The sequence below is a fragment of the Felis catus genome, chromosome F1 (assembly GCF_018350175.1).
Source record: "Felis catus isolate Fca126 chromosome F1, F.catus_Fca126_mat1.0, whole genome shotgun sequence".
NCBI classification, from domain to species: Eukaryota; Metazoa; Chordata; class Mammalia; order Carnivora; family Felidae; genus Felis; species Felis catus.
Window position 1 is genome coordinate 44,815,672 of NC_058384.1, and position 15,366 is coordinate 44,831,037.

At 37.6% G+C, this 15,366-nt stretch overlaps 2 protein-coding genes across 2 annotated transcripts in view; one reads left to right on the top strand and one right to left on the bottom strand.

Moving 5' to 3' along the window:
* Positions 1 to 13,825, bottom strand: part of LOC102900754 — a 160,140-nt gene extending 146,315 nt beyond the window's left edge. The window contains exon 1 of the mRNA XM_045048630.1: positions 13,526 to 13,825. Within this exon, the coding sequence (XP_044904565.1) occupies positions 13,526 to 13,583 (58 nt within the window). The 5' untranslated portion in view covers positions 13,584 to 13,825. The remainder of the gene's footprint in view (positions 1 to 13,525) is intronic.
* Positions 6,075 to 6,431, top strand: LOC101090165 (60S ribosomal protein L36a-like). The gene has a single exon (XM_011291081.4). It carries the CDS (start codon positions 6,102 to 6,104, stop codon positions 6,420 to 6,422), a length of 321 nt encoding a protein of 106 aa, XP_011289383.3. The 5' UTR covers positions 6,075 to 6,101; the 3' UTR covers positions 6,423 to 6,431.
* Positions 13,826 to 15,366: the final 1,541 nt, after the last annotated feature.

Consider the following 15,366-nt stretch of genomic DNA (forward strand, 5'->3'; position numbering starts at 1 on the left):
CTCTGCTGACAGCTCAGAGCCCACCTTGGATCCTCTGTCCCTCTCTCTCTGCCCCTCACCCACTTGCACTCTCAAAAATAAATATTTTTTTTAAGTAAAGAAGAGTTAATACCTATTCTCCCCAAATCCTTTCAAAAAATAGAAATGGAAAGAAAGCTTCGAGACTCGTCCTATGAGGTCAGCATTACCTTGATTCCAAAACCAGACAAAGACCAAAATAAAAAAAGAATTACAGGCCAGTATCCATGATGAACCTAGATGTAAAAATTCTCAACAAAATACTAGCAAATCAAATCCAGCAGTACATTAAAATAATCATTCACCAAGATCAAGTGGGATTCATTCCTTGGCTGCAAGGATGGTTCAGTATCCACAAATCAACATGGTACACCACATTAATAAAAGAAAGAATAAGAACCATATGATCCTCTCAATAGATGCTGAAGAAACATTTGATAATATCAATGTGACAATATCAATTCTTGATAAAAACTCTTGGGGTGCCTGGGTGGCTCAGTTGGTAAGTGCCTGACTCTTGATTTTGGCTCGAGTTACCATCGCAGGGTTGGGAGATCAAGCCCCATGTCAGGGTCCTTGCTGGGTGTGGAGCCTGCTTAATATTCTCTCTCCTTCTCCTTTGTCCTTCCCCTGACTTACATGTATGTTTGCACATGCTCTCTCTCTTTCTAAAAAACAACAAAAACAAAGAACTCAACAGAATAGGGAAAAAGGAACGTACCTCATAAAGGCCATATATGAAAGACCCACAGCTAATATACTTCTCAATGAGGAAAACTGAGAACTTCTTCTATGGTCAGGAACAAGCTAGGGATGACCACTCTCACCATTGTTATTTAACATAGAACTAGATGTCCTGGTTTCAACAGTCAGTCAAAAAAGGAGGAAAGAAAAGAAAAAAAAGAAAAGAAAAGAAAAGAAAAGAAAAGAGAGAAAGAAAAGACATTAAAAATCAACAAGAAAGAAATAAAACTTTCATTATTCACAGACAACATGATACTTTATACAGAAAACTAAAACACTCCACTAAAAATTGCTAGAACTGATACACGATTCAGTGAAATCACAGGATTCAAAATCAATGTACAGAAATCTGTTGCATTTCTATACACCAACGATGAAGCAGTAGAAAGAGAAATAAAATAATTCACCCCATTTATATTTGCACCAAAACCCATAAGATACCTAGGAATAAACCTAATCAAAGAGGTAAAAGATCTGTACTCTGAAAACTATAGAACAATGATGAAAGAAACTGAAGACGACACAGAGAAATGGAAAAATATCCCATCCTCACGGATGGGAAGAACAAATATCATTAAATGCCTATAGCACCCAAATCAGTCCACCCATTTGCTGCACCACCAGAATTTTTCACAGAGCTAGAACAAACAATCCTAAAATTTGTATGGAACCACAAAAGACACTGAGTAGCCAAAATAATCCTGAAAACTAAAAGCAAAGCTGGAGGCCTCACAGTTCCAGACTTCAACCTGTATTACAAAGCTGGAGTCACCAAGACAATACTGAGATAATACCAAGATAGTACTGGTACAAAAACTGACACATAGATCAGTGGAAGAGAATAGAAAACTCAGAAATTGACCCACAACTATATGGTCATCTAATCTTTGACAAAGCAGGAAAGAATATCCAATGGAAAAAAATATACAGTCTCTTCAACAGTGTTGGGAAAACTGGGCATTAACATGCAGAAGAATGAAACTGGAACACTTCCTTATACCGTACACAAAATAAATGCAAAGTGTATGAAAGACCTAAATATGAGATGGGAAACCAACAAAATCCTAGAGAAGAACACAGGGGGTGCCTGGGTGGCTCAGTTGGTTGAGCGTCTGACTTTGGCTCAGGTCATGATCTCACGGTCTGTGAGTTTGAGCCCCGCGTCAGGCTCCATGCTGACAGCTCAGAGCCTGGAGCCTGCTTCGGATTCTGTGTCTCCCCCTCTCTCTGCCCCTTCCCTGCTCATGCTCTGTCTCTCTCTCTGTCAAAAATAAATAAACATTTTGGGGCGCCTGGGTGGCACAGTCGGTTAAGCGTCAGACCAGCCAGGTCACGATCTCGCGGTCTGTGAGTTCGAGCCCCGCGTCAGGCTCTGGGCTGATGGCTCAGAGCCTGGAGCCTGTTTCTGATTCTGTGTCTCCCTCTCTCTCTGCCGCTCCCCCGTTCATGCTCTGTCTCTCTCTGTCCAAAAATAAATAAACGTTGAAAAAAAAAATAAATAAACATTTTAAAAAATGATATTTTTGTGTAGTAAATAATACTTGTGTGAGATTTGATATGCAGTATTTTTTCTTTGATGTTTTAGCAAATTTTTAGCACATTTATGTTAGGGAACTTTTAATAAATGATTCCACATTACAGTTTTGATTTTTCGAATTTAAGTAAACATTCTGGTTGTCCACTAGATGGTGCTAATATCCTACCATAAAACACCACAAACACTCCTTTGGATTCCCCCACTCCCAAAGAGCCAGATTTTTTGTTGTTCATTTTTAAATTTAATGTTCATGTTTTCACATGAATGTTTTATGCTTAATTAAAGGCTAATAAGTGTGTTTTTCATGTTATAAATTCATACTTCATGGCATTCATATTATTGAGAAAATAAGTTAAATTTCAAACAAAGATGCCAATATTTTGAGTTACGGAACTATTTTTCAGTAATATATTAACATTTTGATAAATAGTTCCTTATCCTATTAAGTTAATGCAAGGTAAGAGTAATAAGGCTTTTATCAATTAATTTATTCAATTTAAATTATTTTTTTAAAACTAACGAATCTTCCAAAAGAGTAACCCATCTTCAGAACATTAAAATAATCAACACACACACACACACACACACTAGACCATTAGGTAGCCTGAAGCAAACACATTTTCTTTTGGTTATATTTCAAGATAATATATTTATACCACTAGTTCTTGAGTTTTCAAATTTGGTTAATTGCTTTTAACAACCAGATGGAAAAGACAAGGATACATGTCTTTCACATAATCTTCCTGTTACAGCAAATTCTCGGTGCCCAGTAAAAGACAAGAGACACACACTTGGGAAATCAGGAAAGACTGTTTCTCACCAGTGCCAGCACAGGGGAGTCACCTCCAAAGGCTAACTGCTGGGTCCTGGTGCTGGCCTCCCTTTATGGGTAGGATTGTTGGGGCTCAAGGAAGAAAAACAAGGGGAGGGGGCTCTTACCAATTGTGCTACATGGGCAGTTGGCGGGTGCAGGGGGCAAGCAAGATTTCGGAAGCCAAAAGCATGCAAGGGGAGTATCCAACCTTGGACATCTGGCTGGCTCCCTTTTGTATCTGCTCTCGCGAGATTTCCCTCTCAAGACATCTGGCTGGCTTTTTTTTTTTTTTTTTTTTTTTTTGGCCGGCTTTCCTTCTCATTCCTACCAGCTTCTCACAATATTTACTGTGTATATATATTTACTGTAGAACAAAAGTTCTCATATCGATTACCCTTTCAAATAATTCTTAAAATTCTGATGCTTTTTCCATGAATTTAAATGGCATCTCTTGACTGTAAGAAAACGGTATCACTGCCCCCTACTCCATTTCTCCATCTTTCCACTGCCATATTCAAAATTTTAGTTCTGATTATGATCATTTGCCACCTTGACTAAGAAACAGCTGCTAACTAGTCTCTAAGCCTCCATACTCCACAGGGTTACACAGGATTTTTTTTTTTTTGCAAAATTGGTCATGCCAGTCTTGTGATTAAGATCTTTGGTGGCTTTTGCTTTTACTTGTAAGACATTGTGAACTCCTTACCTTGCCCTTGGAATGCCTTTTCTGGCTCTTGCCATTCTGTCTGATGTCATCATGTCACCTATACCATTTACGCATCACACCAAAGCCATCCTGGTTTGTTTGTATGTTGTTGTGCATGTCAAATGTAGTTTTTCCTTTAGGTCTTTTGGTTGTTTTCTCTCTTGGAACGTGTGCACCAGAGACTCTTGGTGCTTGCCTTTGTCTCATCTTTGGGGCTCTTCTGAAATATTGTTTCCCCAAAGTGACCCACTTAAGACTAGCCCAGCTAAAGTCTCTGTACCCCAGTCATTTTTCCCCGGCCCCTACCTTACTTCCTTCACAACATAGTTCACGATTCATTATTACTTTTATGTTTACAAGCATTTCGTCTATCCCCCATCACATGTAAGCTACCAGAGAATAATGACCATCTCCTTCCTGTTTTACAGAATGGAGCAATTTTCTTTAATACGAAGATCTTCTTTTTTTTTTTTTTTAATTTTTTTTTCAACGTTTATTTATTTTTTGGGACAGAGAGAGACAGAGCATGAACGGGGGAGGGGAACGGGGGAGGGGCAGAGAGAGAGGGAGACACAGAATTGGAAACAGGCTCCAGGCTCTGGGCCATCAGCCCAGAGCCTGACGCGGGGCTCGAACTCCCCGACCGCGAGATCGTGACCTGGCTGAAGTCAGACGCTTAACCGACTGCGCCACCCAGGCGCCCCTAATACGAAGATCTTCTAACCTCAAATTTACTTCCTGATAACTTTTGTTCTTATCTTCAATACACTGAATAAACTCATGTCCTAACAAAATATTTAAATGAGTCACTATCTTTGTTCTAGCAGTAATAAAGCAGATCTTATGACATGACTTTTGCTTGTCTGAATTGACCAAAAAACCATTCAAGCTCAGTTAAACCACATTCTCAGAAAAGATTTTTAATTAAACAAAAAGTTATTTTACCCCATGTAGCCAAATTGTTGGCATGTATGAATAACAACTGCATTTGCTTGAATTAAGTTGGCAGTTCTTGAAGAAACAGGGCAGGGGGCTTATTAAATAGGTAACATAAATATATTTCAAAAGCATACAAACATATTTTAAGGTAGGACTTAGCTTTTGACTTCTTTTTTTTTTTGAATAGCCATCTCTCTCCACAAGTTCTACGTTAATGAATGAACTAATCTTTCTTATGTCTTAAGTATTACTTAGGTTTAAACAATGAATATTTCATCTTATGTGTTTTGTAGTCATCTAATGCCAGTTAAATGATATACATATATATACACACACATATATATGTGTGTTATATATCCATACATATATATATGTATATATACACGCATATATATACATATACATACATATGTATAAAACACTACCTGATGAACTTTTTATTCTCTTGGTCTGATTTTATAATTTAAAATTATTCTGGGGAACTTGGGAGGCTCAGTGGTTTGAGCATTTTACTTCAACTCAGGTGATGATCTCCGGGTTGGTAGGTTCGAGCCCGAGGAAGAGCTCTGTGCTGACAGCTCAGAGCCTGGAGCCTGCTTTGGATTCTGAGTCTCCCTCTTTCTCTGTCTCTACCCTGCTTGGGCGTGATCTCTCTCTGTCTCAAAAATAAATAAATAAACATTTAAAAAATAATAAAAAATTATTCTGTCCCAGGGCGCCTGGGTGGCACAGTCAGTTGAGTGTCTGTCTCTCAATTTTGGCTCAGGTCATGATCTCACAGTTTGAGCCCCGCATTGGGGTCTGCACTGACAGTGCAGAGCCTGCTTGGGATTCTCTCTTTCCCTCTCTCTGCCCTCTCCATCACATGCATCCTTTCTCTCTCTCTTCAATAATAAATAAACATAAAAAAGATTTAAAAAATTATTTTGTCCCTAAATGAGAGTGTGAATAGATTTGGCAATTGATAGGAATAGGATTGATTTTGCTTTAATTTGAGGGACGCAGTTACAAAATTTTTGTTAAAGTTAAAAACAAATATCCTTGATAGTTTAATAATCATCACTTACTGAATTTTTCCACTTTCAAATTTTAAAGGGGCATGATTAACATACAACACACACCTAAATACTTGTTTTTAATGTCAATATATCTATAAACTATTATTTGAAAAGTGTTCTTAATTGAATAAAGTAAATCATGATAAAAGTATATGTTTGAGAAAACATTAATCGAATATGTACCAGAGTGTTTTGGTAGACTCAAGTTGGGCTCTTTGCACAATTTCTCTATTTTTCTAAAATTATTTTGGGAGCTCTTTCTGTGCCAATTGTCTTCTTACAGCCATGGTGAACGTTCCTAAAACCTGTCGGACTTTCTGCAAGAAGTGTGGCAAGCACCAACCCCACAGAGTGACACGGTACAAGAAAGGCAAAGATTCTCTTTATGCCCAGGGAAAGCGGTGTTATGACAGGAAGCAGAGTGGCTATGGTGGGCAAACTAAGCCAATTTCCCAGAAAAAGGCTAAAACCACAAAGAAGATTGTTCTGAGGCTTGAATGTGTTGAGCCCAACTACAGATCTAAGAGAATGCTGGCCATTAAGAGATGCAAGCATTTTGAACTGGGAGGAGTTAAGAAGAGAAAGGGCCAAGTAATCCAGTTCTAAGCTTCATATTTTGTTATGTTATGAAGACAATAAAATCTTGATGTTATGTTCACTTCATTTGGTTGCAGTTGATCTTTTGAGCGTGAAATAAGCTAGCGCCCTCAATAAGATTCCCTTTGTGGGGATCGGGGCGCCTGGGTGGCGCAGTGGGTTAAGCGTCCGACTTCAGCCAGGTCACGATCTCGCAGTCCGTGAGTTCGAGCCCCGCGTCGGGCTCTGGGCTGATGGCTCAGAGCCTGGAGCCTGTTTCCGATTCTGTGTCTCCCTCTCTCTCTGCCCCTCCCCCGTTCATGCTCTGTCTCTCTCTGTCCCAAAAATAAATAAACGTTGAAAAAAAAAATAAAATTCCCTTTGTGGGGAAATTAAAAAAAAAAAAATATATATATATAGAATAAAATTATTTTGGGAAAAAAAGAACAGGAGATACTACTTTTTAAGTAGCCTAATTTCTAAACTTAGTAGGCACTAGAATATATTATAAAGCAAAACTAAAAATCAAGGTGGAAAATGTAAATCAAGGAGCACCTGGGTGGCTCAGTTGGTTGAGCATCCAACTTCCACTCAGCTTATGATCTCACAGTTCAAGAGTTCAAGAACCCCCACCGTCGGGATCTGTGCTGATAGCTTGGAGCCTGGAGCATGCTTCGGATTCTGACTCCCTCTTTCTCTACACCTCCCCTGCTTGCACTGTGTTTCTCTCTCTCTCAAAAATAAATATTAAAAAAAAATTTTTTAAGAAAAAAATAAATCAAATGGACAAAATGGAAATAGCAAAAATAGATATTTTATGTTAAATTTCTTTCCTATCTTCTCATTGGTATATATGAATATTAGTTACATATGCATATACATGATATGATCCAAATAACTTTTCAAAATAAGATATATTCAGATTATTTTACAAATAACACAAGAATAATTAAAGATATGTGGCAAAGAATATATACACCTCTATAAAGAAAATATCAGTTGTAATGAAGTTTAAAAAAAAAAAAACTCGGGGGGGTGGCGCGCCTGGGTGGCTCAGTCAGTTAAGTGGCCGATTTCAGCTCAGGTCATGATCTCGCGGTTCACAAGTTCCAGCACCGTGTCGGGCCCTGTGCTGACAGCTCAGGGCCTGGAGCCTCTTTGGGTTCTGTGTCTCCCTCTCTCTCTCTGTCCCTGCCCCCCTCAAGCTCTGTCTCTGTCTCTCTCTGTCTCAAAAATGAATAAACATTAAAAAATTTTTTTTAAATAAAAAAAAAAAACCTCAGGCAAAAGCAGATAGACATTACATTACACTATTAAAGCATTTGAAAAAATAAACTTACTCTTAAAATTTTTTTAAATATGATTACGCAATTTCTTCTTGAAATTTTAACAATGTAAAGACCAAGAAGATAATTCCAGGATTATGAAAAGCAAATGGGAGAATAGGTCATAGCAATAAGAAATTGGGCAGAATACAAGAATGCCATAATTAGGATTCAAACAAGTTACTATCAAGATACAGCTTGCATATATCTCTGAAATCAAATTTCTTGAAATGTGTAGTATTTGGGTTGCTACTACCTAATGCCAATTATTGTCCAAGTCAAAATGGTAGCTTCTTAAAGTAAATTGTTAGTATATATTGACTAGTTGCTATAAAAAGGAGCTTAGTTACAGGGTGATATTAAAACGAGGACCTTTAAAAACTGTAGCAGGAATGATTTTGCATCTGAATAATTATGATAATCTTGAGGATAAGGATTGAAAAAGAAAAGAAGAAAAACAGCCCACACTATAACCAGATTCACCTGTAGTACTTGTGGAATTGTAACTGATGGCAGATTTAGAAAGGTGGGGATGATCACAATCCTCCATTTTTACAGATCTACTATGAGTCCTTTGTAAACACAATTGTTGTTTCCTCAGTTTTTTTTTGTTTTGTATTTTTCCTTTTATTTTTTTAAGGAAGGGGCAGGGGTAGAAGGAGAGGGAGAGGGAGAGAAAGAGAGAGAGAGAGAGAGAGAGGAGAGAGAGAGAGAGAGAGAGAGAGAGAGAGAGAGAGAGAGAGAGAATCCCACCAGGGTCCATTCCCAGTGTGGAGCTCCACATGGGACTCGATGTCAAGACTGACATCATGACCTGAGCTGAATCAAGAGTCTGATGCTTAACCAATTGAGCCACCCAGGAGCCATGTTCCTCAGTCTTGAATGTCCTCCTCCCTGGCATCCTTATTTCCATGACTCCCATTCAACCTTCAAAGCCTACCCAAGATGCCATCGTGACCCTGACAGATTTGGCTCTCTTCATTCCACCTCTTACAAACAAACTCCCCAACCTGATCCCACTCCAGACTCTCATTCCAACTTGGATTTCTTGTCTCCTCTAAATGATCCTGTAGTCTCTCTTTTGCTTGTCTCCATCACAATGCTTTATACAGTAAAATACAATATGTTGATGAAATACAATAATCATTCCTTTTGTTTTCCCCACTAAATGGCCTTTTGGTAAATGCTAGTCCTAATGCCTGGCACTTAGCAGTCACTTAAAAAGTGACCATTGGATGGGCAAATAAATGAATGAAAGAATGAATGGATGAATATGAAGCTCTTTTGGAACCTATCCATTATATCTGCAGATTGCAGGCAACCCATGGGAAGAGCACAGTGGACGGTAACCAATATAAAAGGTAAGACATGAGAACACATGTGCAGTGATCTCAAAGCTCTACTGCATGAACCCAAGAAACTCTGCTATCTGTAACTCCATTGTACCTCTTGTCTACATGTCTTAATTTTGAATTTATGCCATAATTTTGAAGTCAGGAATCATTTTAATTTTGTTCAAAAAGGCTTTGGGGAGCCTTTGAAGGAACAATTCTATAATCACTTTCCTATCTATTACATTTTTGGTCAACATGGTTTGAGAAACTTGGCTCTCTCAGTTAAAATGTCCAAACACATAAAAGTGCTCTTTCAAATATTTTTACCCCTTTCCTTTTGTTCTTTTTTTGTGATATTTTCCTAAAATATAGCACTTTTTACCTCAATTACATCATCTCTTATTTATGCACCATATTCTGAAACTAGTTAAAGTTGTTAAGATATGGGTAAAGAGCACATCAGGTAAGTGAGCACAGGATAGACTGGTTGGGAAAATCTTACATCCTGCGCAGGTAGGGGATGGTGAGTGGGGTGAGGGAGAGGCATAACTGGGAAGAAGGAAAAGTGCAAAGGTTGTATAACAATGAGGGATTGAGCAAAGAAAAGTGGATCGATGTAGACTTTGGCAGATGCCCTAGCAATCAAAGGCCAAAGATGAAGAACCTACTAATTCATGTATCATTGGGGGACTTACTTTCAGCTAAGAACAATTTCAGCAATACTTAATAATTCAGTTCTAGTTTAACATTATGTGCAGGCAGAAGAGTACCATATGGATTCTCTAGATACGTCTACATTAAAAATAAACAAGGCTTGCTGTGGCACACGTCTCCCTCTCGTGACACTCCCGGGGCATCTGCTCTGACCCTTCTCATGGCGCTCACTGTCACGCTTCACCCATCAGATCTCCACTCCCCAGGGCCACCTCACCTTCCAGAGTTTCTTAGTCCTGTTCTTCACCCTCATCATCCATTTCTAACTTTCCTCACTAAAATTGTAATACAGAACTTTTCAGCTTATAATAATTCACCATATATTCAGTAAATAATACTAGATTTAACTGTTCTAAAGTATTCAGAGTATTTTTCATTCTACACAAATTTCAGGTTTGTTGAATTTATATGTGTTAAACATTTTCTTTTTTTTAAATAAAATTTATATTTTTTAATGTTTCAAAATTTATTTTTAGAGATAGAGTGTGAGTACTGGAGGGGCAGAGAGACAGAGAGAGAGAGAGAGAGAGAGAGAGAGAGAGAGAGAGAGAGAGAGAGAAATCCCAAATAGGCTCCAGCTTTCAGTGCAGAGCCTGACATGGGGATCAACCCCACAAACTGTGAGAACATGACCTGAGCCAAAACCAAGAGTCAGATGCTTAACTGACTGAGCCACCTAGGTGCCCCTAAAACATTTTCAAAGAAAAGAGGATATTGAAGGCAGTTGGGCTATTGCACAACCTTAAATTACATCACATAGGTAAACACCACACAACTATTTCTGAAAACTTGGGTTTTTTGTGAAGGGAGAAGAAGAATTCTTATTTATCATCTTTGGAATTGAAACATAGAATTTAGGATTAAAAACCATCACCTCAAGTTCTGGATTAGATAACTATGTATAACATTCACATACTTTATAAAATAGTACTTTTAATTAATTTATAAGTAATTCTTATGATTTACAATATCAATTATTCTTCCCACTTAGGGTTAACTCAAACTTGAAACCATCTTGCATTGAAACAATATATAAAAATTATTTTGCTTTACTTTCTGAAGAAGTACTTTCTGAAGAAGAGAATCTCTCTAGCTTTGATCTATAATATATTTTAAGTCCTGAAAGAACATTTTTTGCCCTTTAAGCCTCCAGAAATAGATAACACCTATATCTCTCCAAAAAGAATAGCCAGTGTGTACTTGGACGTGTTTCAGTAGGTTTTAATTTTTTCACATTTCTCAGCCAAGAATTTCTGGGCTGGGGTTACTTCCAAAGATTATACACTTTTGAGACCTGAAGTCTAAATGGTCTACTTGAAAACCTTGGTCATAATATATCCCAGAAAACAGAAACTATGTGGTAAGATTGAGGGACTGTTATTCTAAACTTTGTCCTGTAAATATGACCAGTTCTTAGCAGCCTGTGGTGATTCGTCCAACTGCGATGTTTTACAAGGAAGACAACTAATGTTTCTACACACCTGGCAATGGCAAAGCAGAGAGCCTATTGCATCGAAAAGGTACTAACTGGTCTCCATGAAACTTGGGCCAATAAATTCTTCCTATGGGCTATCATTCCTCTTTAGAGTGAGGAGGATTTTTTGAGGAATATTCACTCTGAACAGGACAGAGGCAATTTATGAAATGCTAAGCATTAAGACTGGTTGAGTAAAGCAGATTGTGCTGGTGTTCCAAACTGTCTTCTCAATTCCTCAATTTACCATTCACTATTCAATTTGGTATTTCTCAATATCTCAATTTACTATTTCATATTTATTTCTACATGGGAAATAAAGCCAGAGGCAACTACTGAAGGATATATAGATATTTTTAATGAGCAAGGCTATCTTGCTGAGTGAAATTTGCTAGGTATGGTAGACTGATGGAATTGGCATTTCAAACCAGTTTTAGAACTTTTTGGCAAAGAAGGAATAAATCACAGTTCTATATCTGCTGAAAATTCATGTAATTTTTTTCCTACTGACTTGTGCATCATGTGTGCTTTTGTGAAAATCATGAGGCTAACCTAAGGATTGCTTTAAATAGTAATGCTATACTTCCTCTGTTAGGAAGTAGCCAGATACGGTGAGTCAGTCTCACCATAGTATGTAGAGTGCTAATGCCCAATTCACCAGCAGAAACGGATGCCACATTTAAACACATTTTGATGAAATAGAAAATACAGGTGAAATGAGTCAGCTGGAATTGATTATGTAAGTAAGTAGTTTAAATCACTATTACTTAATTTTTAATACATGCTTTATAGCACCCGATTTTAAAATTTCAAATTCCACTTTGTAATCACTTAAACAGTTTAATTAAACTTGGCATCAATTCTTGAGTTTTAAACATGAGCTGGAAAGAAAACAAATCTTCCTTACATGACAAATGATGTCTACATAAAGCCTAGGCAAACAATATGTAAATATTGAGACACTGAACATACTCCTGCTAAAGAAAAGACAAAAACACTTGTGTACAGAAAAAGATGTTTGTAATGGTTTGTAGCATTAAGAGTGTTCTGGAACTCTTTGCCAATACAATAATATTTTACATTTGAATACACACTGCAATATTTACATATGCAGGGAAATGATTGTATAGCTAGTTTCAAAGGTGGCTGGATATAAGGTTTCTGACCTAAAAATCAAGCAATAGCATATCAGAATGTGAAACTAAAAACGCACCGTGTCTCAGAAAAAAAATTAAGCATATTTGAATAAACCTTAAAAAAATGACTGAGGAATATAACTAAAGAGAGATATCTGCCTTCTTTTTCTAGATTGAAAGACCATCAATGACAGAGCTTTAGTGTTATTTGTTGGTATTTCTCAATGCATAGAGGCTGACAGGAAGCAAGCATTCAAAAAAATTTGTTGACTTAGTGAAATGTTTTGGAAATTTGTGAATGATAGGTAACTCATTTGTTTTAAAAATGTCATTCAAAAAAAGTAAATCAAATAGTATCACATAGTTTCCTACCATGAACTAGAAACCAAATTCCATCCAAAGAAACTTTTTAATCTGTTGAGAAGTAGTATTAGAATTAAATTTAATTATATGTCTAGAAATTCCCTTACTAATGCCAGAAAATAAAATCTTCTACATTCATATTCACTATTCTTAAGACTGGTCTTCTAGAATATACCTCAAATACAACCACAGGAAAACACCCATGAGAATATTTGGATGTACAAACATTGCATATTCAATTTTTTCAAATTTATATGATATATTCATGCCAAAGGTACAAGTAATGCTTGTTTGTCTATAAGACTTTTAAGGCCATGACAATAACAGTTGTAAATGCTAAAGGGATTCTTCTTTAGAAAGAGTTAACATCTATATCTGAGATAAATCTAGTCATTAGATGATTTGAAGGTTTCTATTGTCTAATTTCTGTTCTGGTTCTATATATGTTCATATGCTTCTTCATACTTTCACAGAAAGCATTTGGGTAAAAATTCCAAGCATAAAATTATGTTTTATGATAATTACAAGGGAAATGCTTATATTACAGCTTTTAAAATATTAAAACATGTTTTGAATTTTTACATTAAATAAAATTATGATGAATAATCACGACATCTAAATAAGCTGCTTCTATTTTTTGAAACTTAACAATGTCAAAAGCCACTCACACATTAAGCTACAGAACAGTAATTAAATCACAATCTAGACCAAATTCCTAATACCACTGTGAAAAGCAGAACAGAAAATGTTTTATAACACAGAAAAGGCTTTCTTTTTTCACTCTTACCTTCTGCAACACAAACAGTCCACCACATAAGCCAAACAATCTGTGCTGGAAATCTCATTTTGAGGATCGTTTAGGGGCACATTTAATAGCCGACACTGCTTACACTATGTCAGCTGCTCTTCTGCTAAAAGTTGTGATTAGAGCAGGAAGTGAGACACAGTTTGGGAATGAAAGGGATTACTAGATGCTCCGCCCATCAGAAACTTTTGCAAAGTAAAAGAAAAAATTGGTTACAAGCCCCAGCAATGCCAGTGTTGGAATCAGATTTTCACTGTATTCCCACTGAATGTTAATGCTGTGACCTGCTTTGGTTTGTTCTTATAAACCCAGGCATGTTCTCTGCTGGAATGTGCTCAGGTTCTTGGCATGTGCAAGAATGTGTAACCGGTGATAAACTTTGGATTTCATTAACTCTCTAATTATTCAAACCCATTCAGGTCTATCATGTGTAAACCTCAAAAGATAATAATAAAAGCTCCTTTAAAAATCATTTACTGGGGCACCTGGTGGCTCAGTTGGTTAAGCCTCTGACTTCAGCTTAGGTCATCATCTCACAGCTTGTGGGTTCGAGCCATGAGTCAGGCTTTGTGCTGACAGCTAAGAGGCTGGAGCCTGTTTCAGATTCTGTCTCTGTCTCTCTGTGTCCTCCCCTGCGCATGCTCTCTCTCTCTCTCTCTCTCTCAAATATAAATAAACATTAAAAAGGAAATCATTTACAGAGCTTGACGTTAGGCAACGCTTTCACAAACAAGACCCAGACAACGTGAGTGAACTTTGCCAAGAATGCAGTGCTGGTTGATATTTGCGACCTGCTTTTCCCGCAAACCATGCACTTATTCTTTTAAGGACGTGTCACATACGTGTGTGAAACAACAGGATCACTCTCATTGGACATAAATGAGTTTAACAATTCAAAACTCAAGAAACTGGAATGCTGGATTGCTAAAACTCTATGTTGAAATACGATAAGCATGAAGAGAAGGGAAGCAAAGGGTCTGCTGAATCTCGAGAAGGTGAAGACGCCTCTGCAGCAGCACCGAGCTCAGGAAACCGCGCAGCACTAGGTCTCAGGGAAGCCCCGGTTGTCCCTTCAGTCAGTCCCTCTTGCCCTCCTCTCACCACACACAGGGTGACCACTCTCCAATCTTTTAAGATTTCACAAGATAAATATCCAAAATATAGAAAGAACTTATAAAGCTCAACACCCAAACAATAAATAATCTAGTTAAGAAACGGACAGAAGAGGGGCACCTGGGTGGCTCAGTCGGGTAAGAGTCTGACTTCAGCTCAGGTCAGGATCTCACAGTTCGTGAGTTCCAGCCCTGCGTAGGGCTCTGTGAGGACAGTTCAGAGCTTGGAGCCTGCTTCGGATTCTTTGTCTCTTGCTTTCTCTGCCCCTTCCCTGCTTGCACTTTGTCTCTCTCTCAAAAATAAATTAACATGAAAAAATTAAATAAAAAAAATGGCAGAAGACACGAATAGACATTTTTCCAGAAACACACCCAGATGGCTAACAGACTCATGAAAAGATGCTCAACATCTCTTACCATCAGGGAAATACAAATCAAAACTACAACGACATATCACCTCACACCTGTCAGAATGGCTAAAATTAACAACACAGAAAACAACAGGTGTTGGTGAGGATGTGGAGAAAGGGAAACCCTCTTGTACTGCTGCTGGGAATGCAAACCAGTCCAGCCACTCTGGAAAATAGTATGGAGTTTTCTCAAAAAGTTAAAAATAGAATTATTCTACAATCTAGCAATTTCACTGCTAGGTATTTACCCAATGGGTACAGAAATACTAATTCAAAAGGCTACACGCACCCCAATGTTGAT

Bases quoted from the DNA above. Each gene is read 5' to 3' on its own strand.
- LOC101090165 (XM_011291081.4), top strand. From the start codon at position 6,102: ATGGTGAACGTTCCTAAAACCTGTCGGACTTTCTGCAAGAAGTGTGGC.